General features: G+C 40.8%; 2 protein-coding genes across 5 annotated transcripts in view; one reads left to right on the top strand and one right to left on the bottom strand.

Annotated features, from left to right (window-relative positions):
• Positions 1-13228: 13228 nt before the first annotated feature.
• Positions 13229-17125, bottom strand: smyd4 (SET and MYND domain containing 4). 2 transcript variants are annotated; one of them, XM_015975103.3, is made up of 10 exons: positions 16872-17125; positions 16538-16682; positions 16275-16364; positions 14888-15767; positions 14517-14783; positions 14238-14416; positions 14014-14158; positions 13808-13924; positions 13525-13648; positions 13229-13428 (listed from the first exon to the last, which is right to left on the bottom strand). In XM_015975103.3, exons 1-10 carry the CDS (start codon positions 17003-17005, stop codon positions 13293-13295), a joined length of 2217 nt encoding a protein of 738 aa, XP_015830589.3. In that variant the 5' UTR covers positions 17006-17125; the 3' UTR covers positions 13229-13292. The 2 variants fall into 2 exon arrangements, 1 of the variants encoding a protein (XP_015830589.3); XR_011521830.1 differs by lacking the exon at positions 13229-13428 and having other exon boundaries at positions 13808-13919.
• A 258-nt stretch (positions 17126-17383) lies between these two features.
• Positions 17384-26254, top strand: part of LOC107395678 (replication protein A 70 kDa DNA-binding subunit) — a 47972-nt gene continuing 39101 nt past the window's right edge. For all 3 annotated transcript variants that reach the window (XR_008559071.2, XM_015975102.3, XM_015975101.3), the window contains exons 1-6: positions 17384-17513; positions 17838-17885; positions 20025-20103; positions 20280-20388; positions 21354-21448; positions 21537-21635. Coding sequence is in view for 2 of the 3 variants with exons in the window: in XM_015975102.3 (XP_015830588.3) it covers positions 17481-17513; positions 17838-17885; positions 20025-20103; positions 20280-20388; positions 21354-21448; positions 21537-21635 (463 nt within the window). In the remaining variant the exon portion in view is untranslated. The remainder of the gene's footprint in view (positions 17514-17837; positions 17886-20024; positions 20104-20279; positions 20389-21353; positions 21449-21536; positions 21636-26254) is intronic.

Below are 26254 nucleotides of genomic sequence, written 5' to 3'. Positions count from 1 at the left end.
ATGGTGGGCACTTAATGCACTGTGATTTATTATCGTGATTCGTCAGTTAAACAATGCTGATTAAATATTTCTTCATCAAGTTGACACAGTGATAGCTTGATCTTGTTGTATTGTTTTTGTGTCCCATTTTTTTTTGTTCTTTTGCTTTTTTTTGTCTTTTTCTGCAGGTCTAGAAGCAGACTCTTGTTCATTATTGTTTATTTTTGTGCCCCCCCCCCCCCCCCCCCTTCCCTCCCCACCTTTTGTCTTTTCCTTTCTCTTTCACCTCTGTCTCCGTGTCTGGTCGGAATTACAAAGTATTCAAAAGCAATAACAATAAAGTTTGAAGTATCAGGCGTGACATTAAAAGCAGATGCTTTGATGCTCCACCTGAGAGTAAATCTGTAAGGCTTGTCATCAGCATTCAGACATCAATTCTGTTTGCTTCACAGCCAGACAGGACATGGAAAAAAATTAAATCAATTAATGCAATCACATGTAATTAAACTGGATTGAAAGTCATGGGAACCTTAACAGTAAGAAGCTAACATGCTCTTTTTTCTTCAAGCTTAATAAATATCATCCCAGTATATTTCAAAAGCCATTCCACAGAGATGGATATATAAAATGGATTATAATTAAGTGTAATTAGCCGTGTGACAGAGATCAAAAAGATGAAGAGTGTTCTACAAAACATGTGGGGAACAAAAAAAACTACTAAGTAAAATAAAAACGTAAAAATGTTATAAGAAGGCATCGGGCCATTACATTTATGTTTAATCAAAACTCTCCTAAAACTGGCTGTGACTCTTAAAAAGACTCCAAATAGATTTGAAACAGGACATTAATGTTTAATTTGAGCAAAAACGTGATACTTCAGAAAGATGTCAGCGTAACTCACCCCTGATGTCAAAGGTTTTAAAGCTCTTCTTTGTATGATCCAACCCTTCTCTGAATGCTACTGCTAATGCTAACATCAATCAAGAGTAAGGTGACTTAGGCTTTTTTTTTTTAAACAAACTTTATTTGTTTTTGTCACAAATACATAGTCGCACTAACAAACATACATCAAATATACACACGAACAGACATCAGCTCATTAATTGACAAGAGGCACATAACAGATAATACAACCTTCCAAAAGGTACATTTTTTGATTGTTTTTGTTATGCAGGGTCAATCAGAAATAAACATTGAAGACTTATTAAAGTGAGTTCTGCCTTCTTATTTACAATTAACTTTATGGTGTTAACATATAAATGGAAGTCATTTAAGAAAACGCAAAAGTTAGGGAGAGATTTGGAGACCCTCGCTTTATGTATATGAAATTTCCCTAAAAGAAGCATTAAATTAATTATAAAACTTAACCTTTTATCATTACATTCAAACTTGATAATAACATCCTTAGATCTGATTTGGATAGTGTGTTTGGATTTAATCATAATGAAATTTTCCATATCTTTCCAAAATCCAGATGAGAGAGGACAATTGTAAAATAAGTGTATGATAGTCTCTGAACCAGTGTGACAAAAGGTACATTTCTCATCCAGATCCTTGAACAATGATAATTTTTTGTTACATGGATAAATATTGTGTAAAATTTTGAAATTAAGTTCCCTTATCTTGTTTGAAATACAGTACTGAAAGTGAACCATCCATGCTTTCTTCCAATTTATATCAAACTGTGTGTTCCAGAAAAACTTTCCTTTGGGTGCCACTGTATCAGAACAACATAAAACCTTCCTTATATGCTGGTTTGAACATTTCTTGTCTAATAAATCAATACCCCCAACTTTTAGAGATGGCATCTGCAAACTAAATCTCTGATAAACAGAGTGTGCTCTCATTAACTCAACTATGCCTGAAGAAATGGCTCTCATGACCGAGGCAAATTCTCTGTATTTCACTGGAAAGTCCTTAGTTTTCAAAAAGTTTTCATAGGTATAAAGGCTTCCGTTATCATCAAATAAATCCGCGGCAAAAATGATGCCTTTCTCAACCCAATTAATTTTGTATAAGCTTTTGTTGTTTATGGTAATATTACCATTATTTCATAATATTTCTTTGTGTGGGGAGAAATTATGTGTATGGCATAATTTCCATGCAAGTAAAGCCTGCTGGTGAAACATTGAAAGTTTCACTGGTAATTTAGAAATAATAAAGTTGCAACGTAACAGAAAATTTAACCCCCCTACCATTTTAAATATGTTGTGTGGAATAAAATTCCATAAAGATTCTGGCATTTCTAGACATTTTTTAATCCATTTGACTTTAAAGGTGTTGTTTAAGTGGAAAAAATTTGAGTTCTAAGCCCCCCCTTGCTCTTTCCAGATAGAGTATGTCTTTTTTTAGATGATGATACCTGTTCTTCCAGACAAAGTTTACAAATAAACTGTTAATTTCTTTACAAGTTGCATCATTAACATGAAGGGAGAGGGCGGGATATACTAACCTTGATATGCCTTCCGCTTTTGTTAACAACACCCTGCCAAAAATAGAGAGGTCCCTTTGCAGCCACATATTAAGAATCAAATGAGTTTTTTTAATCCTTGATTGCAGATTTAATGTTTGTCTAATCATTTTGTCTTTTATTATGTGAATTCCTAAATATCTAACAGTTTGTTTGACGGGAATATTGAACATATATTGGTCATTGGTCTCATATAAACATAAAATTTCACTTTTATCAACATTTAGCTTCAGTCCTGAAGCTTCTGAAAATTCTCGTATTGCATGTAGAGCATTTGGTATCTGTGATTTATCTCTAAGAAACAAGACTGTGTCATCAGCCAGTTGGGACATCTTAACTTCTCTATTAAAAATTTCTAAACCATGAATATTTGGATTGTGTGAAATATTTAAAAACAAAAGTTCAGCGGCAATCAGAAACAAAAAGCAAGAAATTGGGCAGCCCTGTCGTACACCTCTTAATATTGGAAACCTCCCAGACATCTGTGGATATAAAATTATTGAGCTGTTTATATCTTTATAAAGCATTTCAATAACACTAATAAACGACTCTCCGAAACCTAAAATTTGAAGTGTTTGTAAAATGAAGGTGTGTTCAATCGAATCAAATGCCTTATAAAAGTCGAGGAAAATCATCAAAGCATTTGAGTTTATAAAATGTGAATAATCGATTAGATCCAACACTAGTCTAATATTAGAGCTAATGTGACGTTTGGGAAGAAATCCGTTCTGGTTTTCACTTATTATCTCACCTAAATCCTTTTTTAGTCTTTTCGCATACACCAAAGATAAAATTTTGTAATCAATATTTAAAAGTGAGATAGGTCTCCAATTTTCTATTTTTAAAGGATCTTTGTCTGTCTTAGGGAGCAGAGTTATAAGACCTTGTTTCATGGTTGTTGTCATTTCTTGCCTACTTATACATTCTTTGAACATCAGAAAAAGGTGACTACCAATTAATTCCCAAAAACAAAAATAGAATTCTACTGAGAGTCCGTCGCTACCAGGTGACTTTCCTAACTTCATTGAATGCAAAGCATCTGTAATTTCTGGAAATAAAAGCTCAGCATCACAAGAGTCTTTAAAGGCCTCCGATATCAGAGATGTAAACATCCTAATATGATTTAAGAATCTGTCACAATTAGTCTGATTAAATTTTGTAGAATACAAATCACTGTAAAATGAGGTAGTATAATTGGCGATCATAGCAGGGTCTGAGTTTATTATACCATTAATATTAAGAGCCACAATGTTGTTTCTTTTCCTGTTTCTTTTTTCTAGAGCAAAAAAGTAACTAGAATTTTTCTCTCCTTTCTCTAACCACTTAGCTCTAGACCTTATGAATGCACCTTTAGCTAAATTGACATACATTTTATCAAGTTCATCTTTTAGATTGGGCAGAACTCTTAATTCACTTTCAGACAAGTCTTGCTTAGATATTAGGGGCTCTAATTTAACAATTAAATGTTGCATTTTATTTGTGTTCTGTTTCTGTATTTCTTTACATCGTTTTATTGCTGTTTCCCGAACCTTATATTTGAAAAACTCCCACTTTTGAATTGGATCCATCTCTCTTTCCTTAAAAATTTTCTCAACCAAAAATGAAACACTTTCCTTAAAATTTCTATCGTCCAAAAGGTCATTGTTAAATTTCCAACAGCCCCTAATACTTGGTCGTTCTTTAACTCCTTTTAATCTAAGATTTATTAATTTATGATCAGATAATGGGGCATGTGAGTGAGAAACATCTGTGACATATTGTAATGCATGTGTAGACATTAACCATAAATCTATTCGTGACTGGGAACTCCTGCTAGAATTGGACCACGTATATTGTGTAGCGTCAGGGTTCATATATCTCCACACATCTGTAAGATGGTAATTTGCGCTCAAAAATTCAGTAGGTTTGAAACTTATTGATGTAAACCTTGGAGGAAGCCGGTCCACAATATCATCTGAAACATCATTAAAGTCACCTCCAATAATTAAAATGGGGTTATTGTATTTTGCTTTCAAAAAATCCAACTTTAAAGAAAATTCCTGAAAAACAGTTCTTGCATGAGATGAATTATTTGGGCCATAAACATTTCCAATAATAAAATGTTGGTTATCCAATTTCACAGCCAACATAAGCCAGCGACCTTCATTTGACATTACAGACTGCAGTATGTCACCACAAAATCTATTTAACAGAATTGCCGTGCCAGCAGAGTGATTTGAGCCATGAGAAAAAAATATGGAATCCCCCCATTGTGACTTCCAAAACTTTTCATCATCCTTGCATGAATGAGTCTCCTGCAGAAAAACGAAGTCTGCATTGCAGTTCCTACAAAATATGAAAATTGCCTTTCTTTTTGTGATTTCCCGTAGACCCCTAACATTAAGCGAACAAACATTTAGTGCCTTAAAACTAAAACCTGCCATATTTGAACAAATTTCTGATGTCAATAACAATCACCGAGAAGAAAAAAGATGAAGAAAAAAGAAAAATAATAAAAGAATAGTACTTACGAACCTTTAACCTTAACTGCAAGTACCCATTTGCTTTATGCGCATTTTTAAACCTTTTTCAAGTATTAACTGAAAATAATTTTACCAGCATCCATCGTCACACAGCTTTAAATCAACATCTAGCGAGTAACTTTTTTCCCTTCTATGTAAGCATGAGGGCCTCTAAAGCCAGCACGCTTTCCTTGCTTCCTAGCTTCCTCCACTATCGGCCACAACCGATTTCGCTCCATCCGGTCAGCCTGTGTCAGATCTTCCTTCAGGAACAGTTTCTTCTCTTTAAGTGTGTTGTTGTCACGGGATACCTTCCAGATCTTGTTTCTGAAAGCTCGCATAGTGAACTGAATAATGACAGGTCGAGTGGAATTGTCCCGGACTACACCAACCCTGTGCACAGTATCAACAAGGAAATCCAACTTTTCTTTATCCTCTGGTGCAAGCGCAACGAAGAGCTTCATTATCTCCTCTCTGATGTTTTCCCCCGGTGTTTCTTTCTTGCCATACAGCCGCAGGTTCCATCGTCTGCTGTATCGTTCGGCATCATCACTTCTTTGCTGCTCCTTAACCAACTGCTCCGATACATCTTTAATCATGTTTTCGTTCTTCTGTACATGCATTTCAACTGCTTTTAGCTGATCACAGACATTAGCGATAACTTCTGTATTTTTAGTTATTTTTTGCTCTAGCGCTGCAAAGCGGCCAGATAGTTCCATTACGGCTTTCAAGATGTCATCGTTAGATGTTCCTTCAGGTGAGATGTTAGCTGATTTTGCTTTTTTTGTATCAGGGCTCTTTGTGGGTGTAACAGGTAGTGGAGTGAAAGCAGCATCAAAGTCCTGCATACCTCGTTGCAGTAAAGAGGCTTCCTCTTTGGAATTTTTCGGTCCTCTTTTTGCCATTTCAAAAGATTGAGCTGAGATGACTGTAAGCTAGCCAGCTAGAAACAGTTGACGTGGAGGTGAGTATCCTTTCAGTAACAAGTTCTTCTTCCTCTTATCTTATGCATAAACGATTCCTTGAACAACAATGCCGGTAATATATGGTTTATTTGCCTTTGTTAACGTGGTACAACTCACAGTCACGGAGCTCCTCACAACACCTCCGCACTGGTCGCCATCTTGAGCCCACAGGTGACTTAGGCTATGGCTAACAGACCTTCGCTCCTATTGTCAGGGTCAGATCACCTGCAGGCTGGAGAGCCAATCAAACTCCATCTCTGAGTGCTTCATGCTGCTTACACACAGCTGACGGTCTGTGTTGCATCAAGGTGAGCAGACCAAACTGTTTCCTCACCTTGTCCTGCAGTGTGCACTCTACTCATGCACACCTGCCAAATATAGCTCCTCTCTCCACAGCCCTCATATGCAGAATCCATCACTCTATTCTACTCACAGTCCTTTTCTCTCTATTTATAACAACGATTTAGGTGCTGCAGATGTAGCCTGCAAACATAAAAAACACAATGATGGTTTCTATTTTTGCTCCGGCAGAAATTTTTTTCTAAAATGTATTAATCGTTGCAGATTATAATTTACAGCCAGCCATTTTCATATTCGTTGGTAACAACTTTGTCCATGATAGGGAATAATGGAGATTTTACTTTTACATGAGCCCAGGCACATTACCCTCATCTACATCATGTATCAGATTTCCCCTGCTGTGGAGAGCGAGAGAGGGAGAGAGCTGAAAGATGGAGCATCGAGGAGACCGAGTGAAGTAAGAAATCCACTTAAATGCAGAAAGAGACACTGAATCTAGGAGGGTTGAGGCTATCAGAGTGAGGAGGTGGGGGGCTCATCTCACTAACAGCTTAGAAGGAAGTTAACGCAAAGATGATGGTCAACATTTAACTTTCCATAAGGTTTAGTGGCCTCAAGCATCTTTACGACCAGCAAAATCCTTCAAGAACAAGATTTGCAGATGAAGCTAAGCAAACCATTTCTTGCATTTATAATATGAATTTATACTATCAATTAAGTAGTGATGTCAGCAAACATCAATAATATTTTAAAAGTCAATACATAGAAATATCGCAATATTTTGTGTTATGACATTAAATCGATATTTAAAAGCAATGTATCCGTTTTTGTGTTGAGAATTTACATTCAAACATTTATCATATCTTTTAGTGGTGCGATTCAAATCCAGACCGCTGGGTAGCACCAGTTTATTGCCCTAATCCTAAGGGAACAAGGAGATCTCAATGGATGTGTCTTGGAAGCATCTGATCTGAGTTCTCCAATTAAATTCAATCTTTAAAATACCAAATTTCATCTTCTCTTTAGTGTCACAATTAATCAAATCATCCCTTCTGTATTATGATATATATCCTATTGCCAGATTCTTGCCAATATACGGTAGTTTTAAGCACATTTTGTTTTAGATTAAAATCCTATGCCTGCTTTTGTGGATCAGTAAGTTGTTTTGATCATTACTGAACTTCTACCTCCAGTTTAACAAAAAACAATTTCATAAAATAGAGTTAGATTTGTTTCTTCGTGTAAACCAGAGTAAAGCTAGCCTGGCAAGCCAGACTAAATAAATGTATTATTTAGTCTGGCCATGCTCCATTGACAGCTCTTGGCTGTGGGGCGGGTTCTACTGTTGTCTTTCAAATGATCTCCGCATTCCACTGGACAAAGAATGTGACATACTCTTGTTTCACTCTGTTGCATCATCCCACCCACCAGGCATATAGAGTGCCCTGATTGACCCACAAAGTGGATAAAGCTCTGTGATTTGTTCACTAAGCAGATAGAGCACTATGATTGGCCCACCATTATGGACCAATCACAGCTCTTTGTGTGTTTGAAACCCCTCTAGAGAGCTGTGATTGGCTAGCCAGAGTCCTGGTAGGAGCTGCTGAGGTTCCAATGGAGCGTGCCTAGACCAAACTTTGCAAAGCAAGAATTTGGTCTAGTTCACTAGGCTAGAGTAAAGCCAGATGCTGCTGATCAAATGTATTTATTGGTTGGTCATGTGCAGGTGTGAGTATCTTAAAAAGTCTTCTTCTCTTTTGGCTTTTCCCTTCAGACGTCGCCACAGCAAATCATTTTCCAAAGAAGCCATGATACGTTTATTTTTGACCTTTTGCAGCTCAGGATCATTCAGGTAAGCAACAGCCTATGGGAGCCCAAATGTACCAGCAAAGGTGTTCCACAAGGTTGTATCTTGATACTCAAAGACTTTCAGCTAGAAAGCCCATGATGGCGGCATTACGCTGATGTTCTATCAAGCTGTACTTCTGAGTGTAGTCGGATCGTCGATGTTTGCATGGTGTTATAACTCCACAGAAAATCTTAAATCTAAGATGGCTCCTTTGCCATGAAAGAGATGGCGAAAGAGGAGCATCAGTCTACGAGCAGTCTGTCATCAGACAGGCTCAGCAGATAGGGAGGACCCTTCATGCAGAACCAACTCTGCAAGATGCTATCCAGTCCCCCTCTGGGAATGCCATCAGCTCAAGAAGTCATTTGTACCTGTCTCTAAAACAGCTCTTAGCGCCCAAGACAATTCAATAAGGTCTTCATAAAGTGGGTATATGCAACACATTTATGCATTGTTGGTGTGCTTTCAAAGCAGTTGACTGTGCAGCTTAGCAGGAAGCGTCTTGTGCCTTATCAAATACCAACCACTATCCTGCATGTTTTAGATGTTTTCCTTCACAAACCTGATCCAAGCTGTTAGATTTCCTCCTCAGCAGGTCAAGTTCTGCAGAAACAGGACACAGTTCCACTTATCTAAACCAGTTGTGTTGGAAACAGGTTAACATTTAAAACATGGTAGGTAAGATAACAGGAAATGCATGATTTAAGCGAGTGGCACTTGAGTACTTGGTGATCGCTGTTTTAGAAGTTTTTTCTGCTCTAACACACCTGATTTCAACCATAGAATCAAGTTTTGGAACACGAAAACAACACGCAGGATGGTGGCCCTGGAGGACCAAGATTAGACATCACTGGTTTCATTAATTAACCCACTTGTGTGAGCCTGCACAATATAACACAATTATAGCAAAATAAATACTTTTTACAAAGCAAAGTAATTGCTCTGTGCACAAGACAACAGGTAGAAAACAGCTGAGCATAGCCATCACAGTGGCGGATCTAGAAAGTTCTGGGGGGGCACAACGAGGTGCAAAAGGTCTAGGCTGGGTGGCAATGCGGAGACCACAAAATATTTACACAATCCTTTAAAAACTATTTAGTCTGCTTGGATTTCTTAAAAGAACAAGTAAACTTAGTTCACTTAGTTATAAGTGAGAAAAGCAAATGTTCCACATAACACATAAATAAATACGGGGCTATTTGCAGTAAATTTGTGCAACACCCAATTGCATTTCTAGGATGATGAATTTTGCAGGCTGTTGATAGAAAATGACACTTGCTAATATTTATATGTTTGGATTTTTACTAAAATGCCTATTTTGGGGGAAACAAATGAAATTTTATATATATATATATATATATATATATATATATATATATATATATATATATATATATATACAAAAACAAGATAATTCTTGTTATCCACTGACTGATTGTAGCCCATGATAACTATTAACTTGATGCTAGCTGTCATCTAGAAAAGTTTAGATTCCCCTCCCTCAATGCGGGTGAAAAATTGAATCAAACCCAGAAGTGAAATAAATGGCAGTTCACATCCGCTGGGGGCTGGTGTCAGAAGCGAGCAAATCCTCATTGACTCCCATGTTAAAAATACCAATTTCACAGCAGAAATAAACATGTTTACAGTCTGGTTCCAAAACATGTTTTTGGTTTAAATGATCTAGTTTACACTCATAACAACTGGGGGGGGGGGGGGGGGGGGGTTCTCACTCTTCTGTTTAAGTGTATTAAAAGCCTAAAGTTCTGTATAATTAATGAGCATCAGACCCATGTGACCACAGAGCTAGCTCCGGGGAAAGGCCTCAGTCTGAGCCTCGGCCTGGCCTGGAAACTGTTCGGTCATTTTCAGTCTCTCAACTTAGACCATTAGTTGTAGTGTTTGTGCGTTGTTTTTTGGATATTATTTGTGCAATTGTTGGACAAAATGACTTGCTGTGGTATTAATTGCATTAATAGAGCATCCAAGGAGTCTCCACTTCATATTTTTCGGTAAGTAAAATTATTTTTTATGTATTTTAGGTCACTGTCGAGCTGAGCTTAGATTTTAACATGTACTATTAAACCATGAAATTTAAATGTAATAGGGTAAACCCAGTGCATTTAACATAATGCTGCACTTTAGAAAATGGGTTGAAATACAACATGTTGGTGGAGCTGGGTTCCGACGATCGGCTTGTGGAGCTCTCGGGAGACCTCTATTTTCCACCCGGTTCTCCCCTCCCCGCAGCTCGGCGCATCTCTGTCTGATTGCGGCTCCTGACTGCTGCGCGGGCTGCCGGCTTGTGGAGCTCTGGGATGGAAACCTTTCCACCCGGTTCCCCCCAGCGGCAGCTCTGTGCATCTCAGATCGCAGCGGCGATTGTCTGCTGTGCGGCTGCCGGCTTGTGGAGCTCTCGGAGACCTCTGTGTTCCACCCGGTTTTACCCAGCGGTCAGCCCGGCGTATCTCTGACTCAGAAGCTCTGGAGTTGTGCACAGTTAATTCCGGTTGTAGCTAGGTTGCTACCTCCGTTAGCTTAGCTCCCACCTCCGCATTTTCTATAATTAAGGCTTCTCTGGTTTCTGGTCAGGTCCCTGCTTACTTTAAGAACGCTGTAATCCACCTGCTTCTTAAAAACCCGAGTCTCGGCCCCTCTCTCCATAGCAGCTTCAGACCCATCTCTAAACTTCCGTTCATCTCCAAGATCTTGGAAAAGGTTGTGGCTAAACAACTCACAGCTGCTCTTGATGAACATAACATCTATGATAGCTTCCATTCAGGTTTTCGTAGAGCTCATTCAACTGAAACAGCTCTTCTTAGGGTCTCTAATGACCTTCTGACCCACAGTGATGCAGGAGACTGTTCTGTTCTGGTCCTGCTGGACCTGACTGCAGCCTTTGACGCTGTTGACCATCACCTGCTACTGGAGAGGCTGAGAGAGACTGGGTAGGCCTATCAGGATCTGCTCTGGAGTGATTCTCCTCTTATCTCTCTGAGCGATCCTTTTCTGTGGCCGTCTCCAAGTTTAGGTCCTCCGCCACCTCCCTTACCCATGGTGTCCCACAAGGTTCTGTGCTGGGGCCTCTGCTCTTCCTCCTCTATCTGCTTCCTCTTCAGCACATCCTGAGCTCCTTCAAAGGAATCTCTACCATCTTTATGCAGATGACATCCAACTGTACATCTCCTTTAAGCCCCATGAGATGTCTAAGCTGCTGCTGTTACACACCTGCTTAGATTCTGTCAGAACCTGGATGGCTGGGAGCTTTCTACAGCTGAATGAAGATAAGACTGAGATCCTCATCTGTGCCCCAGACAAGCTGGTTCCCAAAGTCAGAGACTCTCTTGGTCAGCTTGCTTCTCACACCAAACCTTCTGTCAGGAATCTCGGCGTGACCTTTGACCCAGCTCTCACCCTGGATTCTCATGTCAGTTCTCTTGTTCGCTCTTCCTTCTTCCATCTCAGGAACATTGCAAAGCTGAGTCCCATTCTGTCCTGCTCTGAACTTGAGACAGTTCTCCACTCCTTCATCTCCTCACGCTTAGACTACTGTAACTCTCTTTTCACGTGTCTGAGCAGAACCTCCCTGAACCGTCTACAGGTGGTTCAGAATGCCTGTGCTCGGCTTCTGACCAAGTCCTCCAAACACACCCACATCACCCCACTTCTCCTCCAGCTTCACTGGCTGCCAGTCAACTTCAGGGTTCATTTCAAGATCCTGGTTCTGGTCTATAGGGCCTTACATGGACAAGCACCCTCTTACATTGGTGATCTTCTTAGTCCCTACACCCCCAGCAGGTCCCTGAGGTCCAGTGATCAAAGCCTACTGATTGTGCAGCGCACCAGGCTAAAGACCAAAGGTGACAGATCATTTGCTGCTGTGGCCCCCAGACTCTGGAACTCCCTCCCCCTGAGCCTGAGATCAGTGGACTCAGTGATCTCCTTTAAAAAGCAGCTGAAGACTCACTTGTTCAAGCTGGCTTTTGTATGACCTTCTTCACCATCCTCTCTTTATTCTGCTCTCCCCACCTATTCCACCTTCCTCAGGATCCACTGATTTCCATTTTTCCTATTCACTCTCTCTTTCTTAACATTTTTTAAAATCAAAATTGCCTATTTTGCTCATTTTAAATATATTTTTAAACATTTTCTAAATGCTTTTTTATATTTCTACATTTTTTGTTTTTGTGAAGTGCCTCGTGATTTTTATCTTGAGAGGCGCTATAGAAATGATATTTTCTTCTTCTTAGCTTTGGGTTAGCTTGTAGCTAGTTCGACCGGGTGTCGTCAGTTGATCCCAGCCTTACAGCCCCACCCTCAGCTCCACCTCTCTTCCCTTTTGTGGAATTGTCTGGGCTTGACGGAACCTGTGACACAGTCAAAATGGCGGTGGTGGCCACCTCCCATTTTTCTTCAAAAACGTATTATTGGAGCCTATGGAAACCCATTGTTGATGATTCCCCTGGCTTAAGCTGAATTTAAGGACACAAAGTGTGCGTGTTTGTGGGGGCTATAGTAGGGGGGCAGTTTCCCCTCCTCAACTCCCTGTAGATCAACCCGAGCCATATTGTGTTATTTCATCAAAAACACACCAAATTGAAATAAAAAACAACTGGGGCAGCTGTGGCTGAGCAGGGTGAGCGGCTGTCCTCCGATCTGAAGGTGAGAGGATCCGTCCCCAGCCTTCACAGGCCATGTGCCGACGTGTCCTGGGACAAGACCCCTAAAGTTGCCCGCCAGGCTAGCCCAACAGCAGAGAGCAATTTCCCCAAGGGGATCAATAAAGTATAAATTATTATTTAATAAAGACTTAGCTAAATCAAATTTAAATGATGATCTGAATTTGGTGTGAACTGCTCCAAGTTATCAGCAGCTGCCTTTCTATCTTTTCCTGACCTTTCCTTTTACAGATTTATCCGTCAGGCTGGCTGCCCTCCAGACCTCAAACTATCATTATAACTTTATCTGTTGTCTTCATGAATGTTTATTTGCTACCAATCCTTTACCAAAAATATTGCTTTTTTAATCGGAGGCGATACACAGAAAAAGGTGAATCAGTCGGTGGATAAATGCTGCCATCTAAGGTCAGAAGGATGCATGCGCATGCAGAATCAATAACCTGGTAAAAGTGCTTTCCAACACCAACCTTAACACATAAAACAGATTGTTTTCTTACATCTAATCAATTTTTATTGAACACAAAACGTTTTGGATTTTAGCTGCAGTTTCTATCTGCAGGTGTAGGCTTGCAGACACTCCTCCATGGCCTTCAGTTCCTGTAGTTCAGGGCATTGAGGGCCACAATGGAGGTAGAAGATTCTCCTGGCTTTGGGAATGACAGAAAGAGCCGGGCCTCTGGTGCCGCTGGGATAAGGAGAAGAGCAACACACGATCAAACGTTTGGACCTTCTTGCTGCTGCTTCTGTGACACGTTCAACATCAGTTGTAGAATCTACTGACCTGTTAAAGTGCAGCTGAGCTAATTTGAAAAGCTGCCGGCCCAATTCAATGCTGTCTTCTCCAAACTGGGAGCCAGTAGCTGCGACACTTTGCTCCAGATGAGCCGCTGCATTCTTCCAGTCACCTGCAGAAACAGTGAGAGTTATGGATCTTTTCTCTCTACAGCTGAGCCCCGCACCTCATCAAGCTCCAGCAGCACCACCATGACACCCACCCAAGATTGACAGGTTTGAATATTTATTTTTGACTCTTGCACTCCAAAAATGAAGAGTCTCCCTCTCACCCATGGATGCGTACGCTCTGGCTGTGGCATCAGCCAGCTCCCCTTGCAGAGGATGTGTCTCTCCGAGCATCAGTCCAGATGCACTCTTAGTCCTTTTCAGTAGTTGCAGCGCCTTTTCTGTGTGAGGGCAAACAAGAACATGACAGACATCCAGACCTGAATTTGGACGCTGCGTTAGTGTGATGGGTGTACCTCTACACGTTTACCTGGCATTTCCCTCTCCATCAGTTCTACAGCCTTCTCCAGAACATCCCTGACCTCCTGCAGGTCGTTGCTCACCTCTGCTGACCTCATACAATGACCACAGGTTGGCAGAGAACAAGTAAAATCTCCTCTGTTGTCGCAGTTTTTCTGAAACATCAGACAAAACGACTCAAACCATTTGCCGGGATATGACGACGGCACGAAAGAAGTGAACTAAATATTATACTTTGAGAGCTCCTTTGCACTTATAACACAAGAGTCCAGACTCATTCCTGCCTCCTCTGGTACCGCTCCACTGCTGCTGACCCTCCTGCAGGCTGCAGGCCTCACACTGACACAGGAAGTAGTACTGTTCCTGCAGGAGGCTCTGGCGTTCTTGAGTCACCATCCTACTGCTGTGAGGACCTGAGAGAAGTCAATGATTGGTGCTGAAATCTTTGCATTTATCATAATTTTTGACAAGAAACCCCAGAAAGGAGTTCAGTCGACATCTCTATTTTCTCACCGTAGCAGTGTAAGATCTCCTGTTGGGGTTTAATAGGCCTCGCTGCTCTGACTGTCACTGTGACCCCGCGAGCCTCACGTTTGACCTCTGGAAGACCTTCACCGATGTCTGCAGACTCATCTGGACCGCAGAGATCAGCTGTGGTTCCGGTGCTGAACACCAGGCTGGTGTTAGGATTACAGGAGTGATTGAGTAGACTGAGAGTTGGAAAAATGGCCGTGGCAACGCGGACTTCCTGTGTGGACTGCACCAGAGAGGTTTCAGCTCCTGTTGAGATTCAAAAACCAGAAAGTTTTTATTTATTTTTCAAATGTTTATAGATAAAGATGCAAATGTCGATGGTAGAGAATGAAAAATGCATAAAAGGTCACCTGTATCTAGCAGTGAGGTGATGGCCTGAGCATTACACCTCAGCTGCAGCATGTGCCTCAGCGCTGCACTTCCCACCTCCCAGAGCTCAGAGTTCCCCTCTGCACCCCCTTCCTCTGATGACGACAGCTCTCTGATCCTCCAAGACTCAGGAAGAGAAACGCCCTGGCTGAGTTTCCTGCACAGTGTTGCTATAGTAACTGCACACAGAAAGCGCAGAGCGGCACTATGCTGAGTGATGTGGTGCAGTAAATGAAACACACTCCGGTAAGAATCACTATTTGGATTTAAATTCTTCTGCTCGATTGGCCGCCTTGCTTCCTGGATGTTTGCTAACCCCGCCTTTAGAGTTACCCTCAGAGCAAGGTGTGCCACTACTCCCATCGCTATCAGATCAGCTCCCAGCGGACACTCCCAGCGGTGATGCTCTTCCCAGGCGGCTCTCTGACAAGCAGCAGAACAGTATCTGCTATAACTGCACCCCTCACACTGCACCGGACTCAGAGTCTCCGCTAAACACCAGTGGCAGCACCTCTGCTCCATCCCAAACACCCCTTGTCCTCCTCTTTTACCCGGTATGAGCACACAGCTGTACGGCCTGTCCACGAGAATAACCTCTCCAGCTGCTACGTACTCTCCAGCCAGCAGGTGTCGACCCTTTTCAGCACTGTGTTCAGCCGAAACTTTGACACAAGTCCCGAATCCGAGACCTCCACCAGCAGCACTTTCGTTCTTCTTGGAGGCAGGACTGCCGTCGGCCCCGCTTTTGTTTTCTCTCCCAGCGAGGTGGTTCAGGCAGAGACTTCGACGATCCAGCAGCTTGTGTGAAAGATGAGTCGGATAGTCGCTGTCTAGGGCTTTGTTAATGTCACCAAGGCATTCCTGCAGAAAAAAAGAAATGAATGAAATATTAAAGATTGTGCAGAAAATATCAAGATGTAACTTTTACAGTTTTGGGTGAACTGAATTCAGACTTCAGACGACCATTGCAAACATGTTTTCACTGCACTCTAGAGTCAGGAAATAACCACCCAGCTTGTGATATTCTTAAAAGTGTTGAGCACTAGTTTAATCATTACATTTGCAGTGGTCTCTAGTAATAATAAACGACTTGTAAGTTGTTCTCAGGGGGCAAAAAAACACCGGTGCACCACTTCCAGGAAATAGAAGTGAGCCACATCACAGCTGAGTTTCAGACGGCAGGTTTTGGAGTCTTACTTCCTGATATTTGGACATCTAACCTACGATTGGATAATAGCAACACAACTCTACCACTAACTCAGTTTGCTCTGCACTGGTGCCAAACATTTAAATCCTATCTGCTCATTGATTACATTCTTATTAAGGGAAGTGCAACATGTGCTAATGATTAACAGCTTTCCATCTCACCTGGTAGCTCTGCAGATGATAGAGTGCCGCGGAGCGGTTTGCATAGCACAAACACAGCTGCTCTGAACTTTGAGGAGCTAAACAAATCCCCTGCGCAGACAGGAGGAGCAGGGTGAAGGTTAATGTGTGCATCTGAAACATCATCTGAGGTATAAAAACATCAGCATCCACATAAATTTAATCTCACAAAGATCTTGGTAGCACACCCCACTATCTTTATTTTCTCTTCCATAAATAACAGTTCAAGTCCCTGTTTATCTGACCTGTGAATAGTGCAGAGCTGCAGCTTTGTAGTGTTTAGCCTTGAAGCTGGAGTTCCCTCTCTCTCTGCTTTTGGCTGCTTCTTCTGGGTCTTTTTCCACTAGATGTCCTATGGAGACGGACTGCAAAAAATCCAGCTCGTTTTGGCTGGAAAACAGACAATAAAATCTTAGTAAATCTAGTTCTAGAAACCTCACTGGCGTTAATAGATGTTTAATTAATTAGTGGCAACTGAACTAAATGATGTGAGAACCAAATGGTCACATTTTATTTCAAATATTTAAATAGATAGATTAACAACTCAGTTAAAACAACAGAAGTAAATGTGCTACTTACTTTGTCAGATTCAGAGCAAATTTAAAAACATCATCTATTTCAAGTAGAGAAGTGAACTTTTCTTTTAGCTCAGGATTGAGATCATTCCATTTCAGCGCTACATATTGTTGCCACTGCGGGTCCGGAAGATCCATAATGAACTACAAATAAAACGTTAAGATCTTCTTTCATCAGCCTCAAGACGGTAGACCATAAACTTGATTTGTTTTGGGACAACGTTTCCGGCCAGCATGGCATAGGGACTCACGTTAATTTACATCAAAGTGTTTCCGGGGAAAAAATACTTTCAAAATACATTAAATTATTGCCACGGGCGATGCATTTCCAACATTCACTCCCTCCCTGAAAAAATAAATCAGCGCTATTTATTTGGGATGATACCCTTTCAAGAAACGTCTTTATTTTCACGCAGGGTTCTTATGCTAAATAAATTGATCAAGAAGAACATTCAACGTTGAAAATTGACACTTTTATTTTGAAGAAAAAACAAGTTATTTCCGGTGCTTCAAAGTATCGCTTGTGTCACATTTCTCGCGAGAATTTTATTGTTTTCCCTTTAACTGCTCAAGTCAAAACAGAAGTCTGCAAAATTAATGTTACGAGAGGAAAATGACTCCTACACTGACCCGGGGAGCGGCCGAAGTAAGCCTAAAATTGACTCATATTTAACTTTTAGTTGTACGCGACTTATTTTCCAGCTACATTTAGCATAAATTTACACCAAAGCTAACAGTATAGTTACAGCTGCAGCACCAACGCGTCGTCAAAATAAGCGACTTATTTTCAAACGTCTTTTAGAAATAAAAGCCCCATGGGGTTTTTTTTCTGTGTATTTTTAGGTGGCGGTAAGCCTGTTTAGGTTAATTATTATTCCTGATTAAATATTACTTTATGATGCTTTATTGTTCTACAGAGTTCAGGACTATAAAACGACTAAAACACAAATCCACGTGTTTTAATTTGCAGGCCCTGTTCAAAGGCTCACCCGTAAACAATCCCGTTCTGCAGCTGTTGGTAAGTGAATTTTAAAGAAGCTGATCCTCCAAATAAACAAGCAGCACGAGTATTAACGGTCACGTGTTTTAATAGGATATGAATAGGTATGAATAGAATTTCACAGATTCTTTGTTCATAAAGTATCAGGCAGTCGAGCAACTATTTCTGGTAACTCTATTGACCCTGTTCCAGTTCCTTCATCACCACCCACCCTGAGCTCCCTCAATACTGTTTCTTATTCTGAGCTGAGTAAGCTTTTTGCAAGGCAGAAGCCATCTGGCTCTCCACTTGACGTTCTGCCGCCTCGTCTCTGGAAGGCTGTCTTTCCATGTCTTGGCCCTTCACTTGGTCAGATTATCAATGGGAGCCTCTGTACAGGTGTGGTCCCAGCTGCTTTGAAAGCAGCAGTCGACCCTGAAGAAACCTGGTGCTGATGTCTCTGTGATCGAAAATTACAGGCCTGTCTCTACCCTGCCTTTTACATCAAAACTGCTTGAGAAAGTCGTTTATCAGCAGCTGGTCTCACATTTAGCTGACTCTGATCTGTTTGAGGTTTTCCAATCAGGGTTCAGGTCTGGCCATAGCACAGAGTCTGCTCTACTGAGGGTCCTAAATGACATCTATCTATCACTAGATCAGGGTACATCTGTGGTGCTTCTGTTAGACCTGACGGCAGCCTTCGACACAGTTGACCACGCGATTCTACTGGATCGCTTGGAATGATGGGTTGGGATCAGAGGGTCTGCTCTCGACTGGTTTAGATCGTATCTCCACAACAGGACATTCTGCATTAAACTGGGTGATGTTTTTTCTTCTTGGGAGGGGCTCCGCTGGGGGGTCCCGCAGGGATCGATCCTTGGTCCTCTTTTGTTTACCTTTTATCTGCTTCCTCTGGGGTCAATCATTCGTAAACATGGCCTATCATTACATCTATGCTGACGATTGCCAGATTTACTCTCCATTGTGTCAGGAGAAAGGACACTCCATCCAGTCCTTTGTGTCCTGCATTAACGAGGTGAAGTTTTGGCTAATGGCCAACTGTCTGCATCTGAATGAGGGAAAGACGGAGCTCATTGTTTTTCACCCCAACAGCAGGAATGTGGGTCGTTATGTTGATCTTGGCCCTCTTTCTCCCTACTCAAAACCAGTCGTCACCAGTTTGGGGGTGAAAGTTGATGCTGGACTTAAATTTGATGCTCACATCAATTCTGTGATCCGGTCCAGTTTCTTTCACCTGAGACGCCTTGCAAAAATCAAGCCCATGCTGTCAAGAGCCCACCTGGAGCGGGTACTGCATGCATTTGTAATTTCTAGGCTTGACTACTGCAACTCTCTAAATGCAGGGTTGTGTCAGTCATCACTGCGTCGCCTACAGGTTGTGCAGAACAGCACAGCCAGGTTCCTGACTGGGACCAGGAAACGGGACCACATCAGTCCGGTTCTGGCCTCACTGCACTGGCTTCCCTGCACTGGCTTCCGGTTTATTATCGTTCACACTTCAAACTCCTCGTCTTTGTCTACAATTTCTTCCAGAGTAATGTACCCGCTATCTAGCCACACTCTTGAACAGACACTCCCCATCACACGCTCTGCGCTCCTCTGACCAAGGCCTGCTCGCTGTCCCTCATTCTAAGTGTCGTACTCGCGGGGACCGGGCTTTCTCAGTCCTAGCACCGTCACTCTGGAACCAGTTGCCACCCTCAGTTAGGCTGTCCCCATCTCTGCCAGTCTTTAAGAGTCGCCTAAAAACCCACCTCCTCCGCTTGGCGTTTCCTGAACGTGTTTGACTTTGGCCCTCTTTAATGTTGATTTTATTTCCCTGTTTTCATTGGTTTACTCTATCGCTTGTTTTACCCATTTGTCTTCTACTAGAATGTTTTACCTTCTTTTGTAACTTGCAATTTGAACTGCTTTTATTTTCGATTTATTCACCATTTAACTTTGTCATGTACTATGTTCAGCGCCTTGGGCTACCCGACAGGGTTGCGGAAGGCGCTATATAAATAAAGCTTTGATTGATTGATTGATTGATTGAATGAAATGTTTATTATGAAACCAGCTATGGATAAAGTTTTAGGACATATTAACTGTGTAGAGGGTGCTTTTGAACTAAAATGTAGTATTTTTCTAGTCAATTGTTTTACTTTTGGTGTTCAGGACATGAGGAAGCTATGTGGAGCCTCAGGGCCACCCAGGTTCCGGCTTAAGATGAGTGATGGTCAGCACTCATTTTCCTGTGAGTATCATGTGATAGAGTTACCTGAAAATTAATGGTTAGGTTTGAAAAGGTCATATATTTTTGTTTCTTTGCACCAGTACCAAAAACAAACAAAGCAAAGCCAAGAAAGTTTGCAGCTCAATAGAGCCGAGAAGTTCCCATCATGTGAAATATGTTGATGTTTGTGTGTTCAGCCTTCCTACTGGCCACCCAGCTGCACCATCTGGTTGAGGAGGATCTCCTGGTTCCGCTCTGTGTGTGTAAGTTAAAGAAGACCACCAGTTCCACGTTGTCCGATGGCAGGTATGGGTTCCTTCCCTTAATCCTTCCTTTCTTATTCTTCATCATTTATGAACAAGCTTCTTTTTTCATTTCTGGTTCTAAAATAATTGAGCACAATTATTATTTTTTTTAGCTTTTTAATAAAACATAATGTTTACTATCTTGTTTACATTCTGAATTATATCAGTATGCATGCACATGCTGAGGATACAGGTGGTATAGATCCTTGAATCGTCCTATATCCTTGACTTCTATACTATTTCCTGTGTGTCTCATAAAGTTTTGGGTCTGTTCTTGTGACAAGGTGAGAGTAAAACACCTTATGAGTAAGCGAGGAAGTCGGGGTATAAAGATTAGCTTTAGTTAGACCATACTTCTGTAATGCATACGCGATGTTCTCCTTGCAAAGATGAATCAACAAATAATTGTTTGTTTCAGACTGATTATCTCATCCTTAATTAATTTGACAAAATTTCACACCCCACTCAGCTGCTTGGGTTCAATATGAGCCATTGTTTGTTGTTGTTGTAAACTCGCCCTGGTCTGAGATGGAAAACAGTAGTCCTCACATCAGCTGATTAGGGCTCATTCAGAGTGTTGGTTGCAGTTTTCGCTCCATTCCAAGCACACCAGGAGGCTGACGTTGACCGAAGGGTACCAACAGTTTTCAACTTTCAGTGATGAATAATAAAATAATAGGGCTTAATTTAATGATAATAATAATAATAATAATAATAATAATAATAATAATAATAATAATAATAACTTTTAAAACCATTCTTGATGCATTCAGTTTGTTTTTGTTAATTTTGGTTTTACATTTTGAGAAAAAATTTCCTTACTTTATGTTTATTGCTTTTATTCTCCTTTATGTCTGTGAGTGTACATTTTATCACCATTTCAGATCAAGATGCTGTTTCAGCAGGAGCAATCATGCAAAAATAAAATCTCAGTCTAGTTCTTATGTTTTGTTCTTGTTATTGCAGACATGTGGTTGTCATAGTGGACATGGAGGTCTTGCAGTCAGCAGAGGAAACTGGAGAAAAGATTGGAAATCCAGTTCCATTCAGCCTTTCAGATGGTATCATTTGACTAAATGTTTATTTTTTTAAAGACAGCATCATCAGCTGCAGGATGGGTCATTGCGTCTTATTTTTATTCATTTGCAGAGTCGGTGTCATCTCCACAGAAGGTGTCATCAACCGCATCAGAACCAGCATCATCTCTGCCTACTGAGGCACCCGGACCCTCTTATAGGAACGGCAGTGGTGAGTGAACAGTTAGCAAGTTTAAGGTCATTTTGTCTTTTTATAAAAGCTTTTTTAAAAACTTCTTAATGATTATTAAATGAAGTAAAATATTTAATATTTAGAGTGACGGTGCTCAAAAACGATAAAACGAAATGTTGATGTGGGGTTATCTTCTAATTGAAAGGTTTTAAATATAAAAAATACGAGTGTGAATAGAAATGTTAACAAAAAAATGACCCGAAACGATTACCAGAATAGAAACAATAAAGACATGGCATTTATTTTGTTTCTGAGATTCCCTTAACCCTTAAGAGCCCAATCATTTTTGGTATATGCAAGAATAGGACGTTACTTGGGGTTGTCAAACTTAATTATATGACTCAAGTGTCACCACAGGTCCTTCAGAGTTAAAACAAACAAGAAGTTTGTTTGTACTGTATATTACTGTGATGCAGTATTTTCATGATTTAAAAAGTAAAACCATAATTAGCTTTAAATTATACGTTCTAAACTAAAGTAGAGTTTGGAGGTTTAGACAACTGTGGAGTAGCATTTTCATAATACCGAAGAATTGTTTTTTGCATCCCAAAGCCAACAGAGGGAGCCACCGTCCCTTATAGTGAATATTCTGACACCTTCATTCTGGATGTTCTCCTAAATGTTGTTACTCTGACTCAGAAACACAAAGATTTGCTGTTTTTTAAGTGTTTTAATCTTAAAGATCGCTTTTAATAAACTGTTCGGAGAAAAATGAAAGGATTTAGATTCCTCTGGTATATTGCATCTGTTGTGATGAAGAACTTGATGAAGCAGGGTTTGAATGCTCTCTGGTAAATAAATAAATAAATAAATAAATAAATAAAAAAGCCACACATAAATGCAAAGTGCACAGTTCTGTTATCTTAACTCCTTTTCTTTAAACACAAAATCGAAGAGACTGAACTCATATGCTAGATGGTTGCTAAGTGACCACAGTATCACTAGCTGATCTGAAGCTGCCTTTTTCCTGTTACTTTGCCTTATGCCATAACAAGTCACATGTTGTGTTTTTCTTCTGTTAGCTTAGCCTTTCATTTATCAGCACCAACGGATTTTGTTCTGCAGCAGAAACCTGCCCAGTGGTCTCAATAGAAGATGTAAGCATGTGGGTGGATAATGAGGGCATGTTACATTGTTTGTGCAAGCGTAGGTGGGTGTGTCTCTGTGTGCTTGTTGTAACTGAGGGAGCGTGTGTGGGCTGATGGCTCCTCCAGGTCATGGCTTTATGAGTACTGCGCTGAGGACTGATTCCCCCTGTAGACATGAGAAGTCCACTAATTTGACTCAGCAAAGATGAGTTTCTGCATTTCCTCGTTACAGCCTCTGATCCAGATGCAGAGAACCCGCTGCTCTATCTAATTGTTCTGCTGGTGCCTCACTGCTCTTTGCTGCTAAAAACAAACCGGATGTTGTGATTGAATTTAATGAAGGCTTTGATTATTTTTCAATAACTTTCTAAATTGCATTTTGTAAATGTCAACACAATTGCTAAATGCCACAATCCAGCTGTTTCCTATGAGTTGTGGGTGATTAACTGATTTGGGAGACTGCAGTATTTATCTGAGGTCTGAGTTCAGGTTCCTTTATAGATTTCAGTCTACGAGCAACAATAGCTGTTTGTACTGGCTGAGTTCTGGGACATTTCTGGGAGAGGGGAAGGTGATGGGAAAAATGTGATGGCTCGGCCCTCTCACCCTGGCTTTTCACTAGTTGCATAAGCAGTGAGCAACGTAATAGACGTGTTTCACCCGAGCTCGTAAGCGTTCCATGCAGCCGGACCTGTGAGGTCAGGAAAGGACTGGCGACCACGCGTGATTCTGGCAGTTCATGTGATAACTAGCTAGGAGAAAAACAGCACCATGTATCCAATAAGGTACGTGGTTAACTTTCTGCTCTGTTGACCTTAGCTACAAAGGTTTCATGGGTAATGAGTGGAAATCTGCACTTGGCTTTTATTTTGAAAGTTTCCAGATGTTTTACATTGTGTTTACCCTCCTGTCTTGCCTAATCCAAACTACTGAGCTCGAAGCATTCTAGAAGTTTAATGCGTAAAAATTACACTCCAAGGGCAGATTTAGCAGAGCTACTTGTCGCTACACTTATGGGACTCGTCCAAAGCCTGACGATTCTTGGCCGGCGAAAACGCACCGATCAACTATAATGGCAACACATTACTGCGTACTACAATTTGCGAACATTATGCAATTCTTTTGCATCCAGTTTAAAGGCTTGGTCAGTTGTGTCTCCATTCACAGTCGTCCCTTTGAGGAAGATATCAACGTACCGTGACCATTTCCGTATTGTAGGACGTCACTGATCGGCACCAAAAGGCGTCCAAAGCCTTAGACATTAATAACATTAGAAGTTTTGTTCTTTCAAAGTAAGCAGCATTTTACGAGTGGCTGTGTGATGTAAAGCGGTGTTCAATTACAATAATAATCCGCATTTTTATGCACTCTGTAGGAGACCAGAAAGTGGCGTTTTTGTGGCGGGATTTAGGTGTTAACAAATTACCATTTTAAAGCAGCGCTAACACTTAGGGCTGGGCGATATGGCCTAAAATCAATATCACGATATATTGAGGATTTCACCTTGATAACGATAAATGGATGATGACTACAGGTATGCGCAGAGACAAAAGTTGTCCACTAGATGGGGCTGTCACATGTAATACAGAGTCACTGTTTTTCCAGGACTCAAGGTGGTGCAGCTTCTTAAAGGGACATGAATGTTGCCAACCAACACACATCTTTTCTTTTTTATTATCTAATTTATTGACGTGGGAAAACTTATCACGATAAAAGTCAGGAATTTCGATAACGATACATTTTCGATATATCGCCCAGCCCTACTAACACTACTTATTTTGTTTTACGTCCATTTTGCCTCACCAGCAACTTTTCCATTATTAAAATGTCTGCCGATATAATTTCCCACTGAGTTACGACCAATTGTCATGAGTTGACCACAAGTCCCGCCCAGCGACTCTACCGAACCCTATCCTACATACCCTAATACGGGTTCTCGCTTATTTCCAGACGCGGTGAAGACACAGCAAAATGGTGACACGCATACCCTGGCAATATTACCCAGAGGGTCAGATAGTGGAAACAGGCCTACTGGCTATCTTGGCTGACTTGCATCTCTCAGTTGTACCTTAGCTACTCCCGGCAGGAAGACATGGAAGGAATCACTGAAATTCCTGTAGAAAACTTTGCTATAATTGCGTGGTTTTTTTTTAGATCTACTTCTAGGTATGTAAGCTCAATACGAGAGTCTGACATGATAAGAAAACCCTGGAATGTTCAATGGCTACATTCTGTACAGCGTGGGGGGGGTGGGGGGGTTTACAGATGGTCTACGTTGGTATTCATTAGATGCCACAGTGCTGAGATAAAAGGTTGAAAACAAAAAGAGGGGAATCGATGCTCAGTCTTTTATCCGAGGGTGCTGTCACTCATAATGTGAAGCAGCTCAGCTTCCTCATAAATTCTATAATTAATGACGTGATTGTTCTTTTTTTTTTTTTTTTTTTAAAGAAATGCCTTATAATTGCTGCTCCGGTAGCTCTTATTGCTTCATATAGTTATAGAAAACCAGTAACCGGGTATTTTTGTTAAAAGAAAAGCGTACACAATTTTCAGTATTTACAAAACCATTACGCTGTTTCTGCACACCTCTATAATTAACTCAGTATCTAAATAAAGGCCAAATATTTCTCTTATCGACCTTGAATATGTTCAAGATCATAACTATCAGCCACCGCTGCATACATTTCAGCTCAATAACTGTGTAATTGAACAATTTTATTGTCTATCTTTTGTCAGCTCTCATGGTAACTGTATCGCAGTATTAATTATCTGACTGTTATCGCGCATCGCAGGTTTTCCTAATATCGTGCAGCCCTAGTTTCTCCCGCTTTCATCAAGATTAATTCAGCAATGACACAAGGAAGTCTACCTGTAAATAAAAAAAACTCTCAGCTCTTCGTGTTCCTTTAAAAACCCTCCAGTGTCCACAAACTGCAACGACGTTGTCAAAGATTTCCTCAAATAAAATAATAATTCTGGTGTTTTCCCACATCTAAGGTTGTTTAAGCTCCGTTATCAATTCATAAGCTCCAGTATTAATATCCAGAATGTCTTAAAAGTTTCCCAGCAGTGGGTGTAAAGTCAGAGGTCAAGAAGCAGTCGTCATAGGCACATCTGTGCTTCCATTGAAATATTCATCAGCAGCTATCACTGAAATGGACCACCTTCAAACTCTGCAGATTTAAATTCCACATAGATCTGTATTAGCTGAGGTGTGATTAAAAATAAAACATTCGTTATTCATCACTAACTATTCTCTTCAGCTTTCTTTTGTTCTTATCCTCTCAAACACAGACTTTTACACCGTATCCCTCACCCGATTTTTCTGCTTTTTTCTTGTGCGTATAGTTTTTCTTTTTAAAATACTCTCATCGCGAACCTCATGTGTTATTGGCAAACATATTAGCAGCCTGCATTGATCATGATCACAAAAAATGGGCCGATAAAACTGTATGCTCCTCTGGTTTTAGTCCACCACTCATCCTCACCTCCTACCGTCCTAGTTTT

The sequence above is a fragment of the Nothobranchius furzeri genome, chromosome 10, assembly GCF_043380555.1.
Source record: "Nothobranchius furzeri strain GRZ-AD chromosome 10, NfurGRZ-RIMD1, whole genome shotgun sequence".
In the NCBI taxonomy this organism is placed as follows: domain Eukaryota; kingdom Metazoa; phylum Chordata; class Actinopteri; order Cyprinodontiformes; family Nothobranchiidae; genus Nothobranchius; species Nothobranchius furzeri.
The sequence above is the reverse complement of the archived record's forward strand: the minus strand, read 5'-3'. Positions and strand labels throughout refer to the sequence as shown.